This window comes from Leptonychotes weddellii, chromosome 3 (genome assembly GCF_054177405.1).
Source record: "Leptonychotes weddellii isolate Sample4059 chromosome 3, ASM5417740v2, whole genome shotgun sequence".
In the NCBI taxonomy this organism is placed as follows: Eukaryota; Metazoa; Chordata; class Mammalia; order Carnivora; family Phocidae; genus Leptonychotes; species Leptonychotes weddellii.
Genome location: NC_138371.1, coordinates 18,565,215 through 18,593,060, shown reverse-complemented (window position 1 = coordinate 18,593,060; position 27,846 = coordinate 18,565,215). Strand labels below are relative to the sequence as shown.

Sequence of the window (27,846 nt, the reverse complement as noted above, 5' to 3'; positions counted from 1 at the left end):
CCTTCTGTGCGGGGGAGTGGGGGGGTGACAGCCCCAGGGCCTCAAGGAAAGGGAACGGGGCTGGTGCACGCCAGCATGTCCACCACACTGTTGCCTGAGAATTCAGGTGCTGCTCTCCAAGGGGCCCAAGTAACTGGCTTCTAGAACAGCAACCTTAACGAAGACTGACTACACATGCGCAGATGCGGACCCTATTTCTGAAGCAGAATTTTTTTTTCTTTAAAGATTTTATTTATTTATTTGACAGACACACAGAGAGAGGGAACACAAGCAGGGGGAATGGGAGAGGGAGAAGCAGGCTTCCCGCAAAGCAGGGAGCCCGATGCGGGGCTTGATCCCAGGACCCTGGGATCATGACCTGAGCCGAAGGCAGATGTCTGAAGCAGAATTCTATGCGAGAGCTCAACCCACCGTGTTCTGGGGGCCCCTAACCCCTGGCGAATTGCAGGGGGCTCTTCGACGTTGCAGTGGGCCACAGGGAAAGGAGTGCTCCGCTCCCTCCTCTCCCTAGCACAGGGCACAGAGCCCCACCTTTCACGGTAGTCCCTCTTCCGTGTCTGGAGTCTGACCCTTTCCTGCCGGGAGGCGAAGGGAGGTGGCTCTGCTCCACCCATATCCCTCCTGACCTTCCTTCTAGAGGCAGAGACACTTGGGGCCCTCACGGGTGGTGGCGGTGGGGGATGAGCTTCTCCTCTTAGAAGAAAACCACGTCCCCCAAAGCAGACCTGCCCTAGCCAGAGTGCTCTAGGTTGCACCAGGCCAAGGCCAAGGCCAGCCGGCCATTTGGTCATTTAGCTAGGCCATTTGGTCTGCTGCTCTGGAAGTGAGTTAATTCAGTTAGTCCTCATGAATCCATAAAGGAGGCACTATTCGCTCTACTTTACAGATGAAGAGAAAAATCTACAGAGGTGCCCAACCTCCATGGCCCAGGCTGGGACCCCTAACTCCAGAGTGTGAGTGCTGCTCAACCCCGGGTTATGCTGCCCTCTCTGGGCGGAAGCAGGGCAGGCTGCCTGGAGAGAGCCTAGGGCACTCTGGACGTGGGTTGGATCTGCCCCCCTGTGGGTCAGCCGTCCCTCCCTGGGGTCTGATTTTCTTTCATCCACGGGTGAGGGTGCTCCTGCCACCCCTCTCTGTGCCCCTCAGCTGTAGCCCGGAGCTGGTGTCCTCTGTCGGGACGGGGCAGATGGTGCTGGCTGACCCGGCAGGTACAGCAGCTCTCAACCGTGGCTGACATTGGAGTTGACTGGGGCACTTAAAATACTCATGTCCGTGCCCTGCCATCGGAGAGTCTGATCTGATTGGCCTGGAGTGGAGCCCAGATAGGTTGGTTGGTTGGCTGGCTCGTTGGTTTTAAGGTTCCCAGGTGATTCTCATGCCGAGCTGGGCAAGAGGAAATGCTGGAGTCAGGACACCTGGGTTTGAATCCCGTCCCACCGCTTGCTGTTTTATTGCCCTGGAGCTACATAACTCGCTTTATCTGAGACTCAGTTTTCCTCATCTGTCTAATGGGGATGATCTCAGCCTCAAATAGCAGGGTGATATCCATGTGAGACTGTGGATGTGCTTTGAAAACTAGAGGACCTTATAAAATGGGAGGGGTTATCATGGGGCCGTTGCAGCGTGTGGCTTCTGAGCTTTGAGGAGATGGAAACACCATGCCAGCCCCCACGCCCCAAGGCCTCCGACTCGGGTCGTCTCTGTAATATTTTTGCAGAGTGCATTTGAGCACATCACAACCTCCCTGCCTGTTTCTATGTCACTTGCCCACAGCCTCCCTGTCCTCTAAACCCTCCGAAGAGGAGGATTTTATGGGTGTGCGAGCAGCACTCTGTGGTGGCTCTAGCTACAGGAACCCCACTGATGGATGGATAGTATGCCCTAGAAACCTTTTCTGAGGGAAAATATTGCATCCAAGTGGGAAGATGGCTGGGCAGGGATCTTGAGGATGTCAAGCCGGCTGGAGCCTTCTGGAACTGCCCGGCTGTGGACAAACACTGGGGCTATACTGCCACCTTGGGGCAGCACAGGAAACTGCAGCTGAGTTTACGCCTGCCCTCCGAGGGTCATTTTGCTTAAGCCGTGGTCCCAAGAAGTCCATTGTGGGTGTTTGTTAAACTCACAGAAGCAGGGGACCTGTCATTGCAGGCTACCTGAGCTAGAACCTTGGGAAGGCATCTGGGAATCTGTACTGGGGCATGCCCTCTTGGCAATTCTAATGCATGGAATCACCCAATTTCTCCGTGACCCAATTTGTAGAAATCAGGGCACCTTCAGAACCCCTCGTTCAGAAATTATTAAGAATGTCAAGACAGTGACAGCAGAGCATTAAGCCAAGCACAGGCCCTGCGTGACTGCATGGGATGCATGCCTGGGAAGCCGGCCCTGTTCTTAAGCCCTCTGGATTTGGAGGGCCACCACTTGCAGCGACCACGGGTGTTAGATGCATCTTGAGTACTGGCTCCATTTGATGTGGTAGGTGAGAGCATGCGCCTGGAGGTAAGGCAGTCTTTGGACAGGATTTGGGCTCTACTACTTATGACTTACGTGACTTTGGACACATTCCTAACCTCTGAGCCTCATCTACTTCATCTTTAGGTATTGGGATAATTTCTATTTCAAAGAATTGCTTTGAGAATATAAAGTCACTTCTGTGATATAGTAAATGCTGCCTCAGTGGAATTAGTCCTGCATCCTAGGCTCCGTGGTTGGGTTTTAGGGTGTGAAGATGAAGTAGACTGTGGGCTGACACTGTAGTGGACAAAACAGCCACGGAAGTCTGCCCTGACCAGGGGACGGAGGTGTGCCCAGGTACCCTTAGGAGGAATATCTGCATAGATATTGTCCCACAGGGGGTGCAAAGACTGTTGTAGGGAGGAAGCAGGGATACAGGGAAGATTTGGGGTGTGTAGGGGGGAGGTGGGGTTCGGTCAGAGAGAGCACGAGCCATACGCGGGCTTGAGGCTCTCTGTGACGGAGGGAGGGTGTGGATAGAGAAGCAGCTGGAGAGGAAGCCAGAGGAGAGCTCATCAGGAAGGACTTTGGGGGTCTTGCTGAGAGGTTTCCGCTTTAGACTGAAAGGACAGCATTTAAGCAGAGGATGGGCCTGACAGGATCTGTGTTTCAGAAAGCAAATCTCTACTGTGATATCTGCGAGGAGGATCCGGTAGGAAGGAACGGCAGTGATCCAGGTGAGAAAGGAGTGTGATTTGGACAAGGCAGGGCAAGTGGGGAGCAAGGTCAGATGGGAGAGTTTTCAATGAGGTGGCTGATTCCTGGGACCTGGGCGCTTGCTGGACGTAGCAGGTAACTGAGGAGTCCGCAATGACACTAGGGGTCAGGCTACAGCAGCTGGGTGGATGCTGGCTGGTACCATCCTCTGGGATTGCAACCAGAAGGGGAGGAGGCATATGGGGAGAGAAGAGGGAAGAGTTTAGGAGGAAAAGTGATGAGTTCAAATGTTGTTCTTGTTTTTGAACTTGTAATTTGTAAGGTGTGAGATAAGATAGGCAAGGTCCCTGAGCATACAGGATGAGTCTAGTTTTGGGCACATTGAATTGGAGTTGCCTGGAGGACACTGGGTGGAGAAGACACATTTGACTTTCCCATCACCCTCATGCTGACATCCAGGTTCAAGAACAAGACCCATTGTTTCTATCCACAAGATGCTGTTCCTATGTGCCCCCTTCACTCGCTCTCCATCACCCACACAGCAGGAGAGGGGAGTTGTTGGAGAAGGGGCAGGAGCGGCAGGTGGGAAGGGCTGTCCTTTGGAAACAGGAAGACGGGTTTGGGTGAGGGGAACAGGGTGGTGGTTTTCTGGCTGACTCCACAGGGGTTTGGATGGGAAGGTAGGATATTCTCACAGGCAGGTCTTGCTTTTCTCTGATGGGGAGAAGGCAGTATGGGGAGAAGCATGAAAGGGTGTTGTAGACATGAGGGGATGTGAGAGCGAGACAACTCTAGCAGGTTCCTCAGGCAGGATTTGGATCTTGAGGATTCCGTGATGATAAGCCCTCACTGTGGTGAGACTTTCTCCATCAGGGCTCAGCAGGGTGAGTGCCAGGGTTGGCTGGTGAGGCTTCTCCAGGGTTGAGGTGCTGCAGGGCGGGAGAGACCCAAACAGTGGAGCCCTGGGTCTCATCTCCCTAGGGAAGGGGGCAAAGCCAGAGAGGCTTGATGGGTTGGGAAATAGAATGGGGAGGCCAAAGACTCATTCTCCCATCAGTAAAATGCTGACATTGCAGCCCCCATCAGGTTTCTCACCGTAATATAGACTATGATCAGAGTGGGAGAGTGGGGTGTTCAGACTCTCCACGTGGAGCGCTGAGGCTCAGCGTGTGGCTTCTGAGCTTTGAGGAGATGGAGACGAGACTGGTGAAGTCAAGAGCATAAGGAGCAGTGTCTCTGGAATTTGGCCTTGGACCAGCTTGGCATGCTGGGGGTGGGGAGGGTGGCATATGAGCAGGCTGTGGGTGCCAGCCCAGTCCTCCTGGGTCACAAAGACCCTGTGAGGGTCTGATCACTGGAGTGCTGTGTGGGTTGTTCTGATGACCCCTGAGCTGTGTGGGGTAGGGTGGGGCAAGGGGCCGAGCAGCCAGGAGCTGGAATCCTAGATGACCTCATGGATGAGCAGGGAGTTCACAGATGAGGGCTGTCGGGGGCAGAGAGGAGGCCCAAGGGCAGCAGAGGAGCATGGGAGAGTGGGTCCGGCTGAGGTGGGCCCTAAGGGAGGACCAGTGGGGAGAAGACGCCTGGTTGGCCCCCACCCACCCCAGCAGCATGTGGGTGGCAGTAGGGTGAGCAGTTGCCGATGGAAAGGCCAGGAGACAGTCGTGGGGCAGGTGGTGCCAGGTGGCTGGACCAGCATAGCCTTCCGAATGCTACTCCTCCTGAGCCCCTTCATCAACCCCCCTGCAAAGGAAAGTGGGAAGACTCCGGATCCTTCTCTGTACCTCCTAGTGCAACGAGGCAGAGGCAAGGCCAAGGGGCCTGCTCCGTCTTTGCCTTTACTCCTGGGCGCTGGCTGAGGGACTGTACTGCTGAAGGGTCCCAGAGAAGAGAGTTTCAGTGACCCCTTCAGAAAGATGCACGCCCAGCAATAGGCCAACCCCTTGCCAGGCTGGGATGCTCCCAATTACTCTACTGGCCCCATGCCTCGGATGGGGCAGGGTGCTGGGGTTTGGGCTGGGCAGAGTGGGGGTGCTGGGCCTGAGGACCGGGAGGCCCTGTAGGGTGCCGTCGGGGGGATGCATAAAGGGCAGGGTGCTGCTTTGCACCCCACAAGTGAAGGGGACACGTGGAGATTGGGAAGAAGGGGCCCAGGAGGAAGGAGAGGCAGACATAGGACAATGGCTGGAAGGTTAAGTCAGAGTCACAGGGTGTTCATAGGTTTCTTCTTCACTGGGCAGAGACAGCTGGGGGCTGGGTAGGAGCGGGCGGCAGGATTCATATCGGCCCAGAGGTTCCCAGGAGTTAAGAGTTTATGAAGCATTAGAATAAGCAACTGAGGAATGTTCTAGAAATGCCTTCCTGAAAATCCTCTCCAAGGAAAGGAGACCCATCATGGGCTGAAGGGTAGATTAAGGCCACTTTACTTAAGAGCAGGGGCTGGGATTCAGGGATGATGAGGATAGTGAAAGCAGCAGCTGAGCGTGCACTGACCACTTGCTGCCCTAAACACATTGCATACATGAACTCAATGGGATATTTTGAACGGATGGAGAAGGGGGCACCCAGGTTTGGATGGGAGGCCGGGTCTGGGGACTCCCCTTGGCCTTGCTTCTGCCTGGTCTGTTCTCTTTGCCCTCTGGAGTGCGGCCTGAGTGGACCCCTGTGTGCCTCTCACCCTTCACCTGCCTTCCCTGGGCCCTCGGAGGACGCTGACGCAGGCTAACTGAATGCATAACTTTATTAAATAAATGCTTTGTCATGACAAAAGACAAAGATCAAGGAGTAACATAAATTATAAGTTGAATAAATAGTATACAGCAATCTTCACTTTTTTAATAAAACGTGAGATCCTCTGGCTTTTTTTTTTTTTTTTTTTATTTCCTCAGGTACAAAATGCTAAACGGGAGGCGAGCCCCTCTGCATTCAGGTGATTTTTTTTTTTCTGCTTTTTTTCCCCCCACAAACTGGTTTTATTTGTCGATTTATTTTTTCATCCTTTTCACCAGTAAAGATTATGAGCATTTATTAAAAAAAAAGTCGAAAACAAAACAAAGGGAGAGAATAGAGCTAAGATATGTACGTACGTAAGACTACAGAGAGCTACAGTAATATGTGCTGTGGTTATTGCTGTCTTCAAAAAAGAAAAAAAAAAACCGGTAGGCAACTCGGAATCTGAAGGAATCTTGTCTGACAACTGTCTATCCATGTGGGCTACTGTGTGGTGGTGGCGGTGGGAGATTGGGGACTCAGGCTGGTGGCGGGGGAGGGGGGGACCAGAGAAGTTGGGGGTGGGGATGGCGCAGGCGGCTGATGCGCTCCACCTTCCCTTTCCCCATCCAGAGTGAGGAGTTAGAGAGGGGGCCAGAGTCTGTGAGAAGGGCTAAGAGATATACTCCATTAGAAAACCAAGAAAATATGTTTATAAAAAGAAACAAAAACCTAGGAGAAAACAAAAATGGAGAAAAGTGCAAAAGTAAGTCTTGCACTTTAGTGGTTTTAAAAATAAAGACAGTACAACGCCCAGGTGGCTGGCTGGCAAGTCCCCATCCCCTTTGCCACCACTTCTCAAAACTTAGCCTCCTTTCTCCAAAAATGTCCTCTTTGAGCCCAAGGCTTGCTTCTCCTTGGCCCATGTCCCTCTGAAGTTCCCACCTGCACCGCAGACCTCTGGGGGTGGGGGTGCTGAACAGATGGAGACGGGCAGCCCCGAGCCCCCTTGAGAGGGGCGTGGTAGCCGTGTGGCTGCCAAGAAGCTAGGTGGTGGGCGAGCCGTGGTCGGGCCCACCTCCCCAGGGGAAGGGGCTGACCCTGCAGGATTACCATGGAGACCACTGAGATGGTGATGGGAAAATGGATGAGGAGACAGGAGGTAGACCACATAGGGCCTCCTGGGCCTCCCGTCCTCCCCTGTCGGGGGGTTGAATGTCCCCAGGCCTGTCTGTCCAGGCCTGGCTGTCTGAGAAACTTTAGAGTCTCTTCTGTCCCGGATGCCCTGCTTTGCCCAGGTGGGTAGGGAAGCTCTGGGGGACGGAGGATTAGTCCTGGTGAGGCCTCCCTCAATCACCTGGCCCCGGTGGGAAGGACAGGTAATCGGCTCCCTGCTAGAGTGAGGCATGAGTCAAAGGGGGATGGGAAGAGGCCTACTGCTGGCTGGGCGGGTGGGTGGGACAACATTTAGTCTTGAGGCCACAGAAAACTCCAGAGCCTAAGGCCTGGAGTCAAGAAGATCCTTGCTCAGGATCCCAGTTCGCAGCGCTTCCCACCAGCCTCCCCTTCTGCCCTGCTCCAGGGACGCTCCATCTTCCTCCATGACTCCCTCCCCAGGTCAGGCCTTCCTCTTGGGAGGTTAGTCTCATCCATCATGAAGGTCCAGCGTCCTCTAGGGAGTGGCCAGCTGAGCAGAGTCACTGCAAGTACTGCACTCACAGATTTGGGGGAGTCAGCATGAACTTTGGAAACCCAAAGACACTGGTGGAGTTACACCAGCCCTACTCTTCCCCACCTCATGGCTGACCGCAAAGGGCCGAAGGAAGGGGCAGACACCCATTCAGAGTCCAGTAAACAGCAGGGGAGAAAAGAGAGAGCCCCTCTCAGGAACAGGTGCCTTGGGAGGGGTGTGGGGTGGGGTATGCGATTCCTGGCTCAGTCTTTTCTTAGGGGGAATGGCACCCCAGTATCCACGTGGCAGATCCCAGTTAGATGACTGCTCAAGATCCACAGAAAGAATGGGCAAACAGAAGAGTGAAGTGGGAAAGGTTTACAATACTGGCCTAAGACACAGAAATGTGAGTCGGGGGTTTGGGGACAGTCGTGCAGAGAGATGGGGCACACGGACGCAGCAGGTCGAGTAAGTCCTCGTGGCTGCCAGCCCCATCAGGCCCTTTTGTCCTATGACAATCGACCATCTCTCCTGTCCCAGCCAACTGTCCTGTCGGGGGGGCAGAAGACTCCCCCGGCCGAGTTCCGTAGCTGCAAGTTTCCCACCAGCTGAAATCTATTTGCTTCTCCGCTGTCCCTCCTCATGGCCCCAAGTCCAGTGCTAGAGTGGTCTCTGTGGTGTCACGCCATCAGGAAAGAGCGGAGAGAGCTGTGTTCTCAGCGAGGAGGGGTCTCCTTTGCCAGTGTCCAAGCCCCCTTCCCGGGCAGGCTATCTCCGGCCTCCAAGGACAGCCCTGTGGCTGCTGATTGGTTGAGGAAGTCAGCGGGGTCAGGAATTTTCTTGGTTCAGAATCTGGCTAGCAAATGACAGCACCGTCGGGGCATCCATCTGTCCTGGGCCTTTCTTCCATCCTCTATCCCAGGGAGAAAGCCTGCACTGGCCTGGGGTCATGTGAAGAGCTTGAAAGGCTCTGTCCTCAGTCCTTCATTGCAGGGTGAAGGTGGCCACCTGCATGCATGGTCTTGTCCCTCCAAAGGCACAGACAGCCTGTGCCGATTCTTGCTCCTGTCCAGTGGCTAGGTTCTAGAACCCACCTAACGTTACCCACCTTCCCCGGCTCCCAGGCCTGGAGTCAGCTCATTTCTCTCTGAGAAACTGCACCCCCATTCTCCTCTTTCTGTCCTCTTGAATCCCAAAGGACTTAGAGGGTGGGGAGCCAGGAAGCTGCTCTTGGCTTTGTCCCACTTTCTGTTGCTTTGCTCCAAAGCTAGAACGGGGCAGTCCCTCACCGTCCCTCCAGCCCCGTCCCTCCACTCCCTCTACTCTGGCCTGCGAAATCGCTTTTACCATTTCCCTGTATTTAAACCCATTCACTTCCATCCTGCTCGCTGCCATCTCTCACTTCAGTCTCTCTCCTGCTCTGCCGGCTTCAAAATGCAGGTTCTGCCTCGTTGAAAGGAAAAGGCTGGGCAGGACCCGGGGCTCAAACTTGGACCTGATGTGCTCCTTTGGTGCAGGGCCCAGAGCCGGTGACTTCCAGAGGGTCTAAAGGCTAACTCAAGAGGTGCTGGGGACGTGGGGGGGTGCCCCACGGAGCACCCTCATCTACCTGGCTGGGTGGTTCCTACGGACACACCTGCACCCGGGAAATTGTGAAGGAGTCCAACACCGTGGCCCGCCGAGGGCTTGGGTCTGCCGCTCCTGGGGGGCTGGCAAAACCTCAGGTACGGAGTGTGTTAGAAGAATATGGATTTTCTTGGTTTTCCCAGAATGAGGAAGCTCCTCAGTGCCCCCAGAAGAATTATGAAAAGTTAATGCAAACCTCTGACAGAAAGGAAGGAAGGAAGGAAGCAAAAAAGAAAGAACATAGATGTATATGCCTTATATATGACTACATGGAGCCTCATAGAGAAGTCCATAGGAGGCCGCATTTATTTCAGCCTACCCTCCCTCAGAGAGGCTGTGCTAGTAGTGAATGGAGTGCCACGAGGGGCTGGAACCACCCATGTGGGCGTGATCGAGTCACCTCAGAAGAGCAAGTCTCTCCACTCGGGGAGCGTACTGCTTTCTGAAAGTCTGCACGGGGACTGAAGTACGCACACATACGTCATCTTTGTGTATCTGCTTCGGAAAACCTATCTATCTAATAGCACTCGGTTATTCATTTGCTTTGTCTTGAGAGGAATGGAATGCATTTTAGTTTTCATAAGTTTTGGGGAGGGAGAACCCTCTGCTGGGGGAGGGGGAGGGGGGGCGGGGTCAAGCCGGGCGCTTGCTGGCTGGAGGTGGAGATCAGGTCCAGGAGAGGCACTGACCCCTTCCGTCGTTTCCTTTCTCCCCCTGCGACCAATCCACCAAAACCCTCAAGGGTGCCATAGAATGCCCTTCCAGTGCCTAAACATCTCCCAGCTGAGGCCAGGGCTGGACACGACAAGGTGGGTCCAGCCACGGTCCCGGGGATCTTTCCTTCCTGCCCACATTCTTCTTTCCTTCTTCGAAATTCGGTTTGTCTCCCCCTCTCCTCTACACGTGTCCCTTCTCTCTCTCTCGTTCCTCCTCCCTTCCCTCCCTGTCCATTCAACTTGCCTCAAAAAGAAAACCATTTTCAAGGGGGGGTCTCCTTAGCTGTTTGCATCTCTGCTGTTGTCGGTTTGAAAGTTGAGACCTTGCTAGAGATTCCGAGGTCCTCAGTTTCCTCAAATAGATATATGTATGTTTTTTCCCTTAAATGAGATGAAATGAGTGGCGTCCTGGGGTGGAGGGAGGTGCTGGCTGGAGTCGGGGCTGGGGGTGGGAGGGGGCGGGGGAAGGATGGGGAGGGGACGCGTCACTCAACGTTGCTGCTGTCAAAGGTGTGGCACTGAAAGTCCCCATCGACATACTCCATGCCTGGCAGCTTCATCCCGTACTTGTCCACGCACCAGCAGATGCCACGTTTGCGGCCACGGGAAGGCTTGCACTGTGGTGGGGAGAGCGACAGGCAGTGAGGATGGCGGTGCCCCCCCGCCCCGGACTCTGCTCTTGTCTGGCCCCTGTTCTGGCCCTGCTCCTTGTCTTCCCTGCCCCAACTATCGGGGTTCTGGTATGCCCCCTGCATGGGGGATGGCCCCAGGGGGAAATGCTCATTTAGACAGTCTGCCCGTGGCTAGCTCTTACAATCTCTTTTATGTCACCCTTTCAGGGTCCTCCAACTTGGTATTCTCCATATAGCTATGTGATCTGGTGGTGATGATGATGATGGTGATGATGATGATGCATATTTCTACAGCTTTATCAGGTACCAGACACTACTTAACACTTCCTACAGAGTAGGGACTGTTCTAAGTGCTTTACAAAGATTAATCCATAATCCCTCATAATTGCATAAGGACAACAGGTACAATTATCATTTTGCATGCGAGACTGGAGGCAGAGACATTAAATAACTAGGTAAGGAGGACGCAGCTCATAAGTGGGAGAGCCAACAAATGACTCAGGGCCATCTGGCTCTTGACCCCCAACTTAGACGAAGGGTATCCTTATGGAGCATCAGGGTCACCTGGGAGGGAACTTGTTAGAAACGCAAAATTCTCAGAGTCCATCCCTGAAACTTGGGGATGGGGCTCAGCAATCAGTGTTTTAACAAGCCTTCCAGGTGATTCTGATGCTCCAGGAACTGGGAGAACCACTGGCCTAAGGTCATGGGTACCACTCGAATAGGCTAAGTATTACTGGTTAACCCACAATAGTGTTGCCCAAAGGGTAGGCTGGCTGTGAATGGAAGGTAGATTATTTCAGGTGGTACCTGCTGAAAATTTGTTTTGAAGTCATTATCTCTGTGCATATATTTATGTGTGTGTTTATCAGAAAATAGCACATACAACATGTGAAATGACACGGTGATATAAAGTTTCCTTTTTAAATGAATTCATGTAAGTAAGGTAGATCACTAAAACGGAAGCAGATTATAGTACAGGAGGGAACAGGGAAACTCCTGATTGTGGTACTTGCGTGGATATTGGAGGTTCAGGAAACACTATTGTTAATGACAGAAATTGTAAGCATTTAGAGGTAAAGGTTTTCTGGCAAGTGCCACTTTCAGGAGCCCTCTGAACTTGGGCGCGGGGGACGGGGGCGTACCTGCTTTCTCTTGTAGAATCCTTTGCGGTCACAGTTGGGCAGGTACACGGCACGAGGCACCATGCGCGGGCTGGCTTTGAGCTCCTGCAGGGAAGCCTCCATGTGTCTACGGCAGGGGCCCTGTGTGAGTACGGCAGGGGTGAGAGACACGGCAGGACCCGAGGGGAAAGCACCTCTATGTGCAGAATGCATGGCCCAGGGCACTGGGGGCCCGAGGGTTTATGGAGAATTTTGTTCCAACTAGTCGCTCCCAAAGATCTCTCCTCCTTTGTACCTGTCATGCACTCTGGGTGTAGAAAGTGTGCAAAGTTTGCAAACTCCGTGAGACTTACCTGCTCAGATTCCTGTCTCATCTCAGGTGCAGAGATGACCCGGGGATGGGCAGTGTTCTCAGCGCCCCCCACAAACTTGGACTGGGTCAGCTTCTTTCTGCGATCCTTCTTCACGGCCTCAGCCTTCAGCTCGGAGATGCGGGTATGCTTGGGCCGGAAGATCTTGGGTGAGTAGGTCTCCTCTGCCATCTCGGAGGTGGTTGGCTCCTCGTGCTCACGGGAGTCCCTCTCTGCAGGACAAGGAGGCAGAGGGTCAGTGTCTGGGGCTGAGCCACAAGGGCAGAGCCTGAGGCTCGGAGGGTGTCTGCCCTCCGGGAGCTTCCCAGACCGGGGGAAAGCAGGGAAAGAAGGAGGACGTAGGAGTCAGCACTCATACAAGTGCTGGAGAGTTGCTGGTATGACTGGAGTCCAGTGGAGCAAATCTAGGAAGACTTCGCGGAGTGGAACGGGATTGAAAAGGTCAGGCTGATAAATGAGGGCCAGCATGACAGGAGGGACAGGACATTCTGGAGGCAGGAAGGGGATAGTAGGAGGGAAGTGGCCTCTGGGGGTGCTCAGCCGCTGGTGAGGGGCTTGCTTGCTGTGGGGCTGGCTAGGTAGCTGAGGCAGTGGCTGGGGTGGGGCTGCCAAGAAGAGCACGAGCTAGAGATGCAGGCTAATGGAGGAAAATAGGCGACAGCCCAGCGTGGCCAAGAGAGGCCAAGTCTATCCCCAAGTGGGGTCTTCGTGCTTCCAGGATTGTTAGAGCTGAGATAGATTTTGACTTGGGAAACGGAAGCAGGAGGGTCCTTGGGATCTAGACTAGCAGGGTGGTGGGGAGCATCATGGAAAGGAGGGGACCTGAGAGAGCCAGACACGTGGGGCCTGGAGGGGTGCAGTGTGGGTGGGGGGACCTGGCCTTGCTCTGGCTCAAGGCTGGCTCTGTGATCTGGGCCCTGGGAGGCTGGAACAGAACTCAGCTCCAGTCCAAGAGAGGCCGGCAGCTGGCTGGGGCTGGAGCAGTTATATATAGGATAGACTTGGTGACAGTCTATACTTAGCTGACTTATGACCTTTAAAGAAGTAGGACTTTGTTCATTTATTGGTTGATCTGAAAATTCCACCCCCTGGCCTTTTCTCCATCCACAGACTTCCAGTACATTCTTATCTCCTGGGCACCCTTCTCTGGGCCCCCCATTCTCCTCTCAGCTCCTTGACCCGCCGGCCTTGGCAGACCGAGTGGGGAGGGCTCCATTGCTCTTCCCAGGTGGGTAGGACATGGCCAGGATGCCCACAGTGAGGCCAGGTGCAAGGTGGGGTGGGCAGGGGCAGGGCAGCCTGTGTTCATTGCCTCTTTTCTTTTCAAATTTTAGAAAGAGAAGAAAAGGGCTCTGGAGTGACCCCGAATAACTCAAATGAGATGAAGGAAAATCCTGTTCTCCACCCACTCCACTCACTGGGCTCTCCAGGAGCCACGATGACAAGGCCCTGGGATGGGGAATAGAAGGAGAGGGATCCAAGGAAGTGGGGATGAGGGGATGCACAGGGAAGGAGAATCTTGGAAAAGACCCTGTTTTGTGTCCCCAGGGGCAGGAACCCTCTCTCCAGGGGAAGTTCCAGGTGTGGGGTAAGGGAGGCGTTTGGGGACCTGGCCTAACCCGGTCAGGACGGCAGGTGGCAGGAAACACCTGAGCACAGGTGTTTGGCTTGGGATTTGTCAAACTTAATTGAACAGTATCCGGTCTTTAAGGCCCTGGCAGGGAAGTTCCCCCGCCCTGAAGAAGCCTCCACAGGTCTGCAGTGTTTTGGGTGGTTAGCTGATTTAGATATTTATCCACAGAGAGGAGGTGAAGTAGTCACAGGAGAGGTTGATGATGGGGAGAGAGCAAATGGCAGAGCAATGGGCAGGCTTTCTCTGAGCAAAACTCAGTGCCAGGACCCATCCCCCACTTGTGGCCTTTCCCTCCCTCTTCCCACCTTGCGTTGACTCCATGAAACCTACTGTGATAGTTAATCAGCATGGCGATGTGCCTGGTAGGTGGACGAGAGCCTTCAAGGGTTAGCTAAAGGAGTGACATTTGGAGTAAAGCCACTTTTCTTGGTTGTGGGACAAGCTAGCATGGGGTGGCATGCAGGGAGGAGCAGAGCTGGCTTGGGGGACTCAGTACAAACTGAAAGGCTAGGGCTCTGTGATCTAGCACTTAGGCCCAAACCTGAGGCTCAGGTTTTGGGGAGAGGTGCGTGGAGATGAAAAGCCGACTGTGGCGTGGAAGGGCTGCTGAGCCCATCTTGCTGAGTGATCTGAGATGCTTCACTCAACCTCTCTGGGCATCACCAAGCATTCTGACTCTGGAAAAAGTGGTTGACCACTGGTAGGAGAGAGGGCAAGAGATGGTTGCCCTTGAAAGGTGGGGGGCATTCTGGGTGTGCGTGGTCACGCCCCTTCCCTAATTAAGATTGTAAGCAGATGAAGTGAAGGGGGGGTGGGAGGGCCAGGGGCTGACCAGCACCTGTGAGAGGGCTGAGCGGCTCCCCTAGAGGAGCTGGAGGGCCAGCAAAGTGTCCTCAGGGGCACCTGTGTGGCTGGGCTCCAGGAGTCCCCTCTTCCATGGGGGGGATCCCAGGAAGCTGCTTACTCCCAGTGGCAGGCTGTACCAGCTCCTGGAATCCTTCCAATAGACCGTCAGGTCCATCTCCCTGTGTCCAAGCAGGAACAGTCCATGAACATATCTCAGAGTGCTCTTTCTAGTTCTTAAAGACATCTGGAACGGGGGCGCTACCCCTCCTCCTCCGGTCAGAGGGTGTCGTCCACCAGATGTGGCGTCACCTCTCACAGGGCATCTCTCTCTGGCCTCGGGGGACAGGGATGGAGGCATGCTGGCTCACAGCACTCTCCGTACTGACAGCTCTTCTCAAGGCCCTCCATCTTTTAGGACCTTTTCTAAGAAATGCTGTGGGCTGCCCTTAACCTTGACTTACTTTTCCTGGGAGGAGGATGGGGCTCTTAACAGTGGTTCAGTAAACTTGGGAGCAAATTTTCTTTGACCTTACTCTTTTCTCCGAAAATGTTTAAGTATGGCCTTGGGGCTAAGTACATGTTGATGCTGGAAAACGATGTAGATTCCTGTATGTTCCTTAAGGAACTCAAAGCACTTCTGCATACCCTCTCTCCTTCCCCAGCCTCACAGAGGTGGGGTTCCTGAGGGCATACCTTCCCCAGTTCACAGGCTTTTTGGCTGTTTCCGAAGGGCGGGCTTAAAGTTTTGATGTGCCTCCTGGCTTTTGGTGCCACTTGACCCCATGGGACCTATTACATAGGTGGCAGGAAAGTGGAGTATCGAGGATACTCATCAGGGTCTTGTGGTCCCCTGCAGGCTCCGGAGACAGTGGAAACGTAGCACAAAGCCAGTGCAGAGCTACAAAGACTAAATGGCTGGAAAGTAAGACCAGAGCTGGAATGCCAGAGCCAGCGAGCCCTACTCAGCTGCTTCCTGGCCAAGTCATAAATAGGCTTTCAATTTGGGCAGGGTTTATATTTTAGATAAGAGAAGCAGGCGCATGTAGAAAGGCGATCCTGTGCTCTTTCATCGAGAGAAAATGGACCAAGGTTGCAGAGGGGATTTAGGTGGGATGAAAAGGGAGGACTTCCTGGTGAAGTTGCCCTGCACGTGAACAGCAAAGGAACTTCAAAGTGCAGGAGGTTCTGGAAGCTGTTGCACAAACAGGTCAATACCTCCCATGGCCAGTAGGTGGCGGACTAGACTGATGGCCGCACAACATGTCCCCAGTGCTTATTTCTAGGGACTGTAGGCAATTCTGGGACTTAGGTGCTGCCCTCCCAGACTTCTCTGACAGCTACCCAAATCCTCTCCTTCTGTGTGTCTGCAGCACGCATTTCAAGAGTCAGGGGGATGGACAGGTGAGGACTGGAAAAAACCCACATACAGGGAGGGTGAAGGCAGGTGTGAGAGCCAGAGGCTCATGGCGGGGAGAAGGCAGACCTGTGCCTAGCCCTCTGCTGCTTCTCTAATCTGCAGCTGAAAAGTGATCTGGGGTAGAAGAGAGACCTGGGAGATCTGGGGCCTCCCTTCCCATCTCTAGATGTCATTTTGAAAGGATTCTGCAGCAGATGTAAATGCTCAGTATTGTTCCCTCCTCCAAGGGCCCATGAATTCCGAGATCTCATCCAAAGACCAAGGAAGTGAGGGCTACCACAGTGTCCTGATGGTTGCCTTTCGGGTGGGTTCTGAGTCTGGTCCGCCTCCCGAGCCGCTCTCTGATGGCCCCTGCCCCTGCCACGTCGGGGTGGCCAGCTGTTCCTCCTTCATTCCTGAGGCACTCCCGGGTCACGCTGCTGCACCAGCTGCCGCGGAGGCACACACAGGTACACATGAACACCTGCCTGAGGACTATGCCATTTTCCTGTCCCAGCAAACACAGAGGGTGTCTGGCTGTAGGCCCAGCTGCTATGGACCCGGAGGCATCCTAGGGTGGGCAGTGCCGCTCACAGCAGAGTGTACAATGCACGCCTCCCACTCAAGCGCCACCATGCTGTCCACACTCACCCTCTGGCTGTCGCTGCTTTCTTGCAGGGTGGGGGTGGGGTGCCTGATGGTGCACCAGCAGACGCAGGCACATGCTCTTAAGAAGCCTTCTGATTCCATCCTGCTCTCCAGTCCAGTGATGGAGGTGTTGGGGACCTGTTGCCCCCTGCCATCTAACCCTCCATCCTGGGGCTCTTAGTCATGCCCTGGCACCGTTAACACCCTGGTCCCGGGCTGGTGGTAGTTTCCCACTCTATCTTAACCTCATCATCGAACTTCAGAGAACTCAGGGTGGCCCAGATATTGCGACGTTGCTTATGGAAATTGAAGAAACCGAGGCGTACTTGGAATTCACAGCTCAGGAAGAATGTTGGGCTTTGCCAGGCCACCTGGATCTGGGGAGAGGAAAGTCTCTTTTTCTAGCCAGGAGACAAGATGGGTTTGCCCAGAATCTCTCTACAAGGAATGAAAAGGTGAGCTGGGTCTCCTCCGGCTCTCATTCTTACTCCTTCAGTGGAATTTAAACAGTAAACTTCCTAAGGGCGGAGCTTTGTCATTTATCTTTTTCTCTCCATTGTATGGTATTCAGTATATAATCTTTAAATGGAGAGATGCACAGATTTCCTCAAGAGATAAAGAGAAGTGGGTCTAGAAGCGCATCTGTAACATAAACTCAGGCACATCACAGTTACATGGATGCCTTGAGAGGTCACCTCACTCATGCCCCTGCCTGTAAGCCTGTTGCTGCTGCAGAGGGAGCCGGGAAGCAGAGGAATGGGTCTCAGGGGTACGCCAACAAGTGGGGCTCCCCTGGGTTTATAGGGCTTCTTTGATCTAAGGTCGTGCTATCCATTACAGTACTCACTAGCCACATGTGGCCACTTAAATGAATAAATATGAAATCAAATTACAAATTTAGCTTCTCAGTTGCTCTATGCACTTTTCAAGGACCCATAGCCACAGCGGTGAGCGGCTGCTGAGTTGGACAGCGCAGATAGAGAGCATTTTCATCCCTGCAGAAAGTCCTGCTGGACAGCTGGTCTGAGGGCACTGATCCACGCCGGGCTGTGGCTAGATGCTTTGCGCCCCCTCCCCACCCTGCCCTGCTTCCCCGCCAACCTGCATCCTTCTGCTTTTTGCTAGGACATGCAGCTTATGGGGAAATGATGGATTGGCTGCTCACTGTTTAAATTGTGAGACGTGTTCCAGTCTCCTGAAGTCTGACCGTTTCCCAGCTGTGGATGCCAAATGAATCAATGACACGGTGTGTGCATGCCTTTGCATAAAGAGAACGGGCACAGGGCGGTAGGGAGGGGCTGCTGAGCCTTCCAGGGGAACTGCAGTGTGCCTCCTCCTAGCCATTCCATCCCTGGCCAGTGTCTGCCTTGCCCCAGTCTCTCTTGGAAGACACTGTTTTCTTTTCCTCTGTGGTCAGTAACAGATGTGCATGTTCTGGGCTCTTTTTAACATGAATTATGGGCTGAGAAGGAAAGGAGCACTATCTTTTTAAGGGGAAAACAAACCCAAACAACTGTAATCCTACAGAACAGTTGCAAGAAGACACTGGAGGGGAAGTTTGACTTGGGGTGAATGGCAGAGGCGGGAAGCAGGTGCAGAGCCTCAGTGACTGGACAATGAGGACAACAGGCTTACCCTGCTGAGCTCGTTTCCAGCCCCCACCCCGTTTCAGGCCAGGAAAACTAATGTACTCAGGTGCTCTAAACCAACAGTGAAGTTGGCCAACGTAGGTATGTAACATCTCTACCCTAAGCAGAGAAATAAAGACACCATATAGCATGGTGGGTAAACAGTCGGAGTAAGAGTCAGACTACCAGAAAGTCGGATTGCCAACCCCAGGTGAGAGGAACCAGTCCCCACCTAGAGAGCTCCCTCCAGAAGTATCCCCCTGTCTAATGGCATTCCTTCATGCTGCATTAAGGCACTAGGTTTCCTTCCAAAAGATGGAGAGAGAAAAGGTGACCCACTGCTCTTGATGGCATAGACAGGGCTGCTGTCAAGTTGGTGACACTCCCCCAGAACGAAAGGCTGGGGTCTCGCTCACACATCTCCCACTGTCCTGGGAACAGAGGTAAAGAAAGGATCCCCCTCATTTTTCTCTCCTAGGGCCAAAGGAGGATTGAGGGTTTTGACTCCGGTACACATTTCTTGATCTCTGGGAGGCAGCTGGTGATACATTTACACATGAGAAATACACACTTACGTACCGACTCCCAAGATGAGTATCTCTGGCTGGGTTTCTCTAGAGCTGGGGAAGGTAGAGCATGCTCAAGAGAAACGTCTCTATCTGTTCCTCACATACACCCCAAACCAGAAGGGAATGGAGGGACTAGGTGGAAAGCAGCCTCTGAATGGAGAAGGGGGAGAGGGAGAGGAAGCACTTGGCCCTTTGTCTGAACTGGCTACGTTTCCAACTCATGACTCATGGCGGTCCATTCAGAACATTACAATTAGGCAGCCACCTTTCCTGAGAATGGTCCAGGATGACCAGAAGCGCATGTCAGGGAGCAGGCAGCCAGAACTCTTCCCCAGTCCCCCTAAGAAAAGAGAGTTGCTGGGGGTCAAACAAGAGTCTTGTGGTGTCTGGCAATCCAGATTCAGACTCTTCCTTTTGGACCTTTCAGGGCAGGAGGAGAGAGCAGACATTACTTCCTTTCTCAGGTTGGGGGTGGGATGCTTGCTGGTGGCATCTATGCTTTCCAGTTGGGTGGCTACTAGCCACATGTGGCCATTCAAGCTTGAAATGTGGCTAGTGGGGCTGAACTTAAAAATTTATTTCATTTAGGGGCCCCTGAGTGGCTCAGTTGGTTAAGCGTCTGACTCTTGATTTCGGCTCAGGTCATGATCTCAGGGTTCTGGGATCGAGCCCCGCGTGAGGCTTATGCTGGGTGTGGATCCTGCTTAAGATTCTCTCTCTCCTTCTCCCTCTGCCCCCCACTCTAAAAAAAATTATTTCATTGAAATTAATTTAAATTTAAAAACTAATACTCAGTGTGGTCATTGGAAACTTTCCGGGTGTGTTTGGAACGACTCAGGTGTATGAATCTAGTTTTTCAACTGTAAATTGTATGAAACTTAAATATACAGATCAAGTATTTTTAATGAAAATTTAGTGTCCAAACTGAGATGTGCTGTAAATGCAAACTATACCTCAGATTTCAAAGACTTCATATGGAAGAAAGAACGTAAAATATCTCATTGTAACTGCTTGAGTGTATGTAGAAATGATAATATCTTGGATATATTGAATTAAAATAATATGGTTAAGGGGCGCCTGAGTGGCTCAGTTGGTTAAGCGGCTGCCTTCGGCTCAGGTCATGATCCCAGGTCCTGGGATCGAGTCCCATGTCAGGCTCCCCGCTCAGCGAGGAACCTGTTTCTCCCTCTGTCTCCTGGCTTGTGCTCTCACTCTCTCTCTGTCAAATAAATAAATAAATAAAATATTTAAAAAAAAAATAAATAAAAAATAAAATAATATGGTTAAAATGAATTTCACCTGTTTCTTTTTGCCTTTTTTAAAAATATGGTGACTAGAAAATTTGAAATTATATGTGTGGCTTGCATTGGATTTCAGCTGGCCAGTGCTGTTCTAAAGGGTCTGGGATGAGAGTCCTCTTCAGTGGGGTGACAGAGAGAAGGTGGAGGATACTCAGTTCAGGTGTGATGGTACAATCTGAATGCTTCAGGATAACTAGAGCCCACCTAAATCACCTGTGCGAACCAGCAAAGGTCCAAGAACGCCAGGTTCTGAGTACAAATTTGGTCTGGGCCTTGCCTCAGGATTTGGCAAGGGAAGGCCGGTGTCTGATGGTTGAGGTGGAGCGATGAAAAATGAGGAAACTAACCTCTTTATATTAAAACTCCCCCAGGGTGCACCTGGCAGGTCTAACCTATTGGGAGGAGGTCTGATCTGCCTCCCTCTTAAGAATCCCCCAAGCAAGGAGCAGCCCCAGCTGCAGGATATAGTCATATGGCTCTCAGCTTTCCACAATTCCTGGAATCCATCTGAGGCCCCCAGCTGTAATCAGGAGGCCTGTCTCCCTTCTCCTTTGGAAAGATGGCTGACATACCTGCGTATGTTCCCAAACCCGGTGACTTTCTTGCCCTCTTCCTTATCAACTCTTGGGGCCTGGGGGCCTGTGGTTTCCTCTCCCCCTCCTACCCTGCCCCCACCCCCCCACCCCGGAGCTCAGGTCTCCTCATCCTGCTCGACTGACTCCATGAAAGCCCTGTGCTGGTGGAGGCTGGTTGCCATGGGAAGCTGGCTGCTTCTGGGCCATGTTCTCCTTCTACACAGTGGGCCAGAGGGCCTGCCTGCCTTCCCACATTGGCAGAGCTCCCTGCAGTTCAGGAAAGGAGGTTTAGTACATGGACCCGAAGCCTGGGCTCAGCACCGTCCCTTTCCACCCTCCTTGTCCCCATCCTTCACTAAACCACTAGCCTAAGCCAGTCTTGCTTCCAAGACTGTGTAGGAAAAGGGATGCAACAGAGTGTGATTGAAAATAAAAAGGGTGTTGCATTCTCCACTTTGGGGCCAAGTTACTTCTTCCCTTAAAAGATAGCACTCCCAAGTTCTGAGCCCCCAGTTCTTCTTCACAACCCCCACTATGGGAAGACAGCATTGGGCCACATTTGCTGAAGGCCTCCTGGCAAGTTAGGCCGGGCCCTGGCGAGAGCCCTAGTGACTAGTGAAGAAAGGCCGGGATAGGGGCATGGGTGTGGAATCAAGAGGATGGTAAGACTGCGTTCTAGCCCTGACTCTGCTGCTAATTCTGCACCTAATTTTGAACAAGTAACTCTGCACTCTCCGCCTCAGTGTTCTCATCTATAAAACAGTCACTTTGAGTGCTACAATCTGTGGGTTCTTTCCAGCATTAACACTCTTTGGCTAATACGTAGACCATTCCTGGGGAGACACTAGGACTGAGCTGAGCCAAGTGGCTAGGTAGGAAAAGCCACTTTGTCTCTCATAGAGGTTTTCAGTTAGCTCCTCTGGATTTATATGAAAAAAAAAAAAGGCATCATAATAGAAATCGTGGAAAAAAATGGAACTGGAAACAAAAATGGGAGATCCTGTGGATATGGGGCAGTGGGTAGTAGAAGCTTAGACCTGGCTTCCTTGTTTATTTCCTTATTTATTTTTGCAAATATGTAATAAATCTTATTGTTTTGGAAAACATATCCAGATTGCCATTTAAGGATGCTCTCTGGGGATTGCAACTTTTGGACCAACATAGTAAAAATGCAAAACAAAAACTCAAACAAAACCCCTCCACATTGCCTCCTCGTCTCTCACCACATTTGTTCTCCCACCCTCTTCATTTCTGCTCCCTGTTGGTCCCTCACTGGTACCTGGTCTGTTTATGGAGTTCTTCCAGTTTCTCGATGCAGTGGGCTCAGAGTATGTGGATCCCTCCTCCAGAGTTCTATGTTTTACGCATTAAATAACCCAAAGTTTCAAAGGCATTGCTCAGGTATGAAGTAAAAACTACAGACAAAAATCACCTTCCTTTCCTGCTAGCCCCCTCCCCCCACCCCTTATTAAGGGGACCAGGGCTTCTGTTGGGATTCCTGCTCCCATGCCCTTTGCTGTAACCCTCATGGTGACCTCTGCCTCCTAGGTCAGCCAGGTCCTCCCTCTGCAGCTGCAAACCCACCTGCCCTTCAAATCCAACCCAAGCCCCAGCACTAACTGGCAGCAGCTCTGGCCTAAAACTCGAGCCCTCAGGGAATGCCCTGGAGCTAGGGGATGGAGAAGGGGCGGGGGAGTGGGAGGGAGAAGAAAAGAGAAATATGGAAAGAAAATGAGCTCTCACTGTGGCCAACTGTCCTTGCCCTTCCAGTCTGAGCTGACACAGCAGAAAGAGGGGGCGGGAGGCAAGAAAAGTCAAGTTAAAAGCACCGTCTCGGTCTCTTGTCTTCCCCACTCCCACTTTGGTTGGCTCAGGGCACAGCCAGCCTCTCAAAGACTTATTTCAAAGGGAGGGGGTGCGGGTGGGAAAGGAATCTGGCTCCTTTGGTTTTCCATGAGCTTGTTCAACCCAGACACAAATTTGGCCAATAAACCTAACTCTGGGACTTGACTTCAACATGGCATTTGGACCAGGCTTGGAGTGGATGCCAGGGTGATGGACGCCAAACCCCTCAAAGAAGCAAAGGCCAAATTCATTTTTATTTAGGTAATATTTTTTCATTCCCAGGGTGTACTTTCTGTCCTCTCTCTCTTATTTCTCAATGACAGAACTGAAACTCAGAACCCATTTCTCCCTGTATCCCAAGCTTAACGTCTCATGGGCTCAGGAGAGATCTCCCAGAACAGGGCAAGTACGTATTTCGCCCTCCTGCCCAGCAAGCCACAAGGGTCCTTCTGCAAACAATGCCCAAGCAAAGCCCGGTGCTTCCTTGACTGGACCCAGCTCACCCATATTTACTGAGCTTGGCTCAATAAATAACTCCAGTCTCCCGCCTCCCTCCCGCCTCACACACACTGCCCTCTGTTTCTATATCTATCTTTGCCCCAGAACTGGCCAAAATAAAATGCAGGGCTCGGCGCGCTCCCAGCACCCAGTTAGCGGGCGGACTCGCTCTCTGGTTGGTTGCTCAGCAACGCACCCAGCAAAACACCAGTCTCCGCCCGCCGGCCCTCAGCTCTTCCTCCCAGCAGCTTTGGCTGCCTGCCACCTCGCTCTCCTCGACTCCCCGTTTCGGATCCTGGAAATGCACTTTTTCTTTTGGTTAAAAAAAGATATGTATCTATACATCTTTCTTTATATACGCATATATCTTTTGACTTATGTGTGCGTATATATATGCATATATCATCCCTATCCGTATCTGTATCTGTATGGCAACCGCAGGAGAGAGAGGCGAATCCAACTTCTCACTGCTGACTTTGGTAGGGGGACATGGTGGTGGGGTGTTGGGGAGCAGGATTTTTGGTCAAGGGAGCCGACATTCTCCTCCCTCTCTCTGTTTATTTCCCTCTCTTTATGAACTGTCTCTGCACCATCTCCAACTTTTGGGGACCTACTCAACGGTTTTCGAGTTGAAGGACTCGAGCCCGGAGCGCCCACTACCATACTATCTTCCGGGAGGAAGGGGTCAGCTCTTGTAGCCATCCTGCAACCGTGGTCGGTCAGGCACCTGCCAAAGGCGGGGTGGAGTCGCCAAGAAAGTCTGGGGTGGGGCGGGAAGGCAACTACGTGTTCGCCAGGAGGCACCTTGAAGATGGGGGTTGAGGAATGGGCAGCAGAAGTCTAAAGGGCATCTTGCTTGGGACAAAAGCCGGTGTGTGTGTGTGTGTGTGTGTGTGTGTGTGTGTGTTACGTTGAACTGGAAAGTTAGATGATGAGCCAATTTGCTCTTCCAAGCAATTGCGCGCGCGCGCGCCCTGCGCGCACACCCTCCCCACCAACCACATCACACCAACCACACGGTTGGGCAAATAAAAGCCGGGCCAGAAAGCGGCTGAGTGATACCTTGCATACTTTCGATGTGACCGGATTATTACCCAGAGCGCTCTCTTCCAAGCCAGGAAATCGATTCATACCTTTTCTCCACTCCTCCCCCCGCCCGCCTCCGCCCTGCTAAGCTTTTCCAAATCCACATCCCCCAAGATGAGAGCGGCCAGGACCTCCTTTGAAAAGTGGCTCTTAATAAAAATAACTCCACAAACCGGCCTCTAGGGCCTCCGGGGCCTGCGCGTTGCACTCCGTTCCTTTTTTGCAGGCTGTAATCCGGAGGACCACTGCCTCCCGCAAAGTGGGGGGCGGCCGAAGGCGACAGGCAAACCCTGCAAGGTTTGCGGGGATCCAGGTTGGACCCAGGAAAGTTTTGCCGCTTCTCAAGTGCTAACGCACTCATCCTACGTGACAGTGTGTAGTTTGTAGTTACGAAAACTCATATTAGGACACCCTAATGGACGGGATGGGTGGGAAAAAGGACATTGCCCCAGTGAAAAACTACACCGAAAAAACATTATTTAGCTAAGTCTTAACCCCTTTAGGAGAGGATTAATAACCAGGTTGACGTTTCAGAGCCCAGATTTTTGTGTACAGCTCATTAGACTTAAAAAAAGTAAGATCAGTAAAGTCTAAAAAGAAACACATTCTAAGGAGCGGGGTCAGAACTGTTCTGATCAGAACGAGGAGCTCTATCAGCCTTTTAAACCTTAGACTCGAGAAGCAGAGAATTTGGGGGCGGGGCCACCCGGGGGCGGGGCTACTTGGAGGCGGCGGGGAGGCTCCCGGAGCGCGGCTTTTCGGTCTCCGCCCAGTTGATTTTGCATTCTGTGTTTCCTGGGCCCCTCTTGCATTTACACCACACCCACTTGTGGTCCGGTTTGAAAGATTGAGGTGGTGGTGGTGGTGCGGAGATTAGCACTGGCGGGGAAGTTGGGATGTCTGAGTTCTACATCCCTTCTTGCCCCTATATCCACCTTTCCTCCTAGGTAAAATCTGAACTGGGGCGGGGGAAAAAGGAATTAGATTCAAGGACGAACACTCAACAGGGGAACAGAAACCCTTCTTTCCCATTTCTCCCCGCCCCCCCTCACCCCCCTACCTCCCCACCGCCGCCGAGCGTGCTAAAGTAATTTTTCCCTTCCTGGAAGGAAAAAAGGTATTTTGCATTTTAATATGTTTTACCCTGTGCCACAAACAATCATACCGAGTCAAGAGCAATGGGTGTGCACGTGAGAGGGGCATCAAAGCCCCCACCCTAAAGGCGTTAGCTTTCAAGCGTTTGTGCGTGTGTGTGCGCGCGAGTGCGTGTAGGGGTAGAGGGAAAGACTCGCCCGGACCGACTGGTGGGGGGCAGGGGCAGGGGCTGGGAGGGACAAAGGTGGAATTACCACAGAAGACCGGTAACGCCTCTCTCTCCAGGTCCCTAGTTAAAGCAGTATTTTAACAAAGAGATTTTTTTTTTTTTTTCAAGTTCGGAAAAAAACCGTATTGGGTGGGTGGAGGAGGGAGTTGAAAATGTAACATGCACCTTCTCAGACTGGGAATTGAGTACCTGGGGGTTTGGACCTGGAGGCCGAGTGCAGCTCGGAGTCAGTATGCAGACGGAGGGGGAGGGAAGGGTGGGGGAAGGGTGGGGGTAGGGGCGAGGAGAAGGAGCGAAAGCCGCGAGAGGGAGAGGCTCGGCTAAGAAAGCAGCCCCGGGGTAGCTGGATCCGCCAGGCTCCAATTCCGAAGTGCAAGGACCCTCCCCGCCCTCCTCCCGGGCTACACCCCGGCTCCAAGCCACTTGCTGGGCCAAGCGCGCGGGGCCAGCCTGTCCCGTGTTCCCCGGCCGTGCGCCGTGTAACTGACTGGCACACTGAGCGCGCTCACCGATCTTGGCTTGCTCGCGGTAGCTCTTTTCGTTGAGGCAAACCCCGCGGCCGTGCAGCAGGGCGTGCAGCGGCTTCTCCTCGTCCTGCCGGGGAAGGCAGCGAAGCCCCTGGGCGCAGCGCTCAGTGTAGACGCCGCACGACTGCCCCTCGGCCAGGGCGCAAGTCATGCAGCAACCACAGCCCGGCTCTTTGACCAGCTCGCAGCCCAGGGGGCTGGGGGGGCACATGGAGAGGGCTTTCTCGTCGCAGGGCTCGCAGTGCACGAAGGAGCCCAGGCCCTGGGCCGGCCCCGCACAGGAGGCCAGCAGCAGGAGGACCGCGGTGAGCACCATCTTCTCCGAGTCTTCCCCTTTACCTTGGGGCGGGGCACGAGAGCGAGCGTTTAGGGAGAAAGAGACCAAGAGGGCGCCCGGAGAAATTAAAAAAAATTTTTTTCTGGCAGGTAGAGCAGGTGCCCTCCCCCAGACAATTGCAAAACGTAGGGAGAGATGGAGGGCTGGGGTGCCTGCAAGCAAGTCCCAATTGCAAGGATTAAAGGACTTGCAACAGGTTGGGGGGGAAAGAGCAGCGCCAGGTGCACGCGGAGGGAGTGGAAGCCGGAGAAACAACCCCCCCGGCCAGACCTGCTCAGAATTACAGGGAGGAAAAAGCCAAAAATTGTTCACCCCAAAGCAACCACCGGAATAATGAGCTCGGAGGCTGTGGAGGAGATGGGGGTGGGGGTGGGGGGAGAAAAAAATGGGTCTGTCTTCAAAAATTTTGTTTAAGATCTAAAATGCACCCTGCTCCTTTCTAACCTTCAGCTGCCTGCAGCGCGCGGCTGCCGAGGAACAGGTAAGAGGCGGCGGCGGTGGCCGCAAGAGTGGGGGAAAATGTTGAAATCAAGAAATTTAAAAAAAAGCCCCCAAATCCCAAACCCGAACACCTCTTTGCTCCCACTCTGCCACCACCTCTTCGAAATCCGCAGGTTCTGCGTGAAGCTCGAAGAAGGATGCAAACGGAAGAGGGGGTAATTCAAAGGAGCAAGAAAAGAGAAAAAACCCCACACCGATTTGCCCCTCTTTCCTAGCTCTTTTCCCCCCGGCAGAAGTTTCCAAAGAGACTACGGGCTCCGGTGGAGCAGGCGCTTTTAAATAGACGGCCCCTGGCCGCCAGCCAGTTTGTAGCTGCTATTTGAGCTCCCCAACACCCAACCCAGGCGAGGATGCCAAGGAGCTTTGCAGTACAAACTCACACGGGGTGGGGGTGGGGAGAGGCCTTCTAGACGCACGGGGGCTCCCCTGCGCTCCCGGAACAGTGCCCCCCTCCCCCCGGAATGTAAGAAAGGGGCTTGGGGGACAGGGCTGGGCTGCCTACAAGGGGGGGCGGTGGGGGGCGCGAGTGGAAGGGAGAATTCGAGGAGCTGGTGGACACAATGAAGAGTAACGCGGTCTCCCCCTCCCTCCCACCCCTTAACTAGCCAAGGCCCAGGCTGCAGGGAGAAGCATTTTCTTATTAGCCAAGTGGATATATACAGTACCCAAACAATTCTTCCCAAGCTTTGGGAAATGGCTGTCTGCTAGTGTCTAAGTTACTATGTGAGGGTGTGTGTGTGCGTGTGTGTGTGTGTGTGTGTGTGTGTTTGAAGGGGAGTGTTAGCATAGGATGGCCAACTGAGAGTAGTGAGGCTGAATTAGAAAGAAAGAAAAAAAAAAAGCAAAACTGGATTTTCCCCCTAAAGGTCCGGGGAAGAGGATTTAATTAAGAGCATTTTTCTTGCCAGTGGAGTGTGGAGTGTGGAGTGACTGTCTTTGGTCATATGATCAAGAAGTGGCCACTTTCCTTCAGTTCCATTGTTGGCCCAGGGAAGCTGTGTGTGTGTGTGTGTGTGTACGTGTGTGTACGCACGCACACATGCCTGCACGCTTGCTCAAGCTTGTGGGTATCCGTGTTGTGTGTACTTGTGGGAAGGGATATTCATTCAAC

At 53.0% G+C, this 27,846-nt stretch overlaps 1 protein-coding gene across 1 annotated transcript; it reads right to left on the bottom strand.

Moving 5' to 3' along the window:
* Positions 1-7,915: 7,915 nt before the first annotated feature.
* Positions 7,916-26,997, bottom strand: IGFBP5 (insulin like growth factor binding protein 5). The gene is made up of 4 exons (XM_006745109.3): positions 25,880-26,997; positions 12,004-12,233; positions 11,672-11,791; positions 7,916-10,511 (listed from the first exon to the last, which is right to left on the bottom strand). Exons 1-4 carry the CDS (start codon positions 26,211-26,213, stop codon positions 10,380-10,382), a joined length of 816 nt encoding a protein of 271 aa, XP_006745172.1. The 5' UTR covers positions 26,214-26,997; the 3' UTR covers positions 7,916-10,379.
* Positions 26,998-27,846: the final 849 nt, after the last annotated feature.

What these genes read in the sequence shown, in the direction of transcription:
- IGFBP5 (XM_006745109.3), bottom strand. Translation starts at nt 26,213, where the DNA reads ATGGTGCTCACCGCGGTCCTCCTGCTGCTGGCCTCCTGTGCGGGGCCG. An exon ending in CCGCGAGCAAGCCAAGATCG is followed by an intron (nt 12,234 to 25,879) that starts GTGAGCGCGCTC and finishes CTTGTCCTGCAG; the next exon opens with AGAGGGACTCCCGTGAGCAC. An exon ending in GATTCTACAAGAGAAAGCAG is followed by an intron (nt 10,512 to 11,671) that starts GTACGCCCCCGT and finishes TCCCCACCACAG; the next exon opens with TGCAAGCCTTCCCGTGGCCG.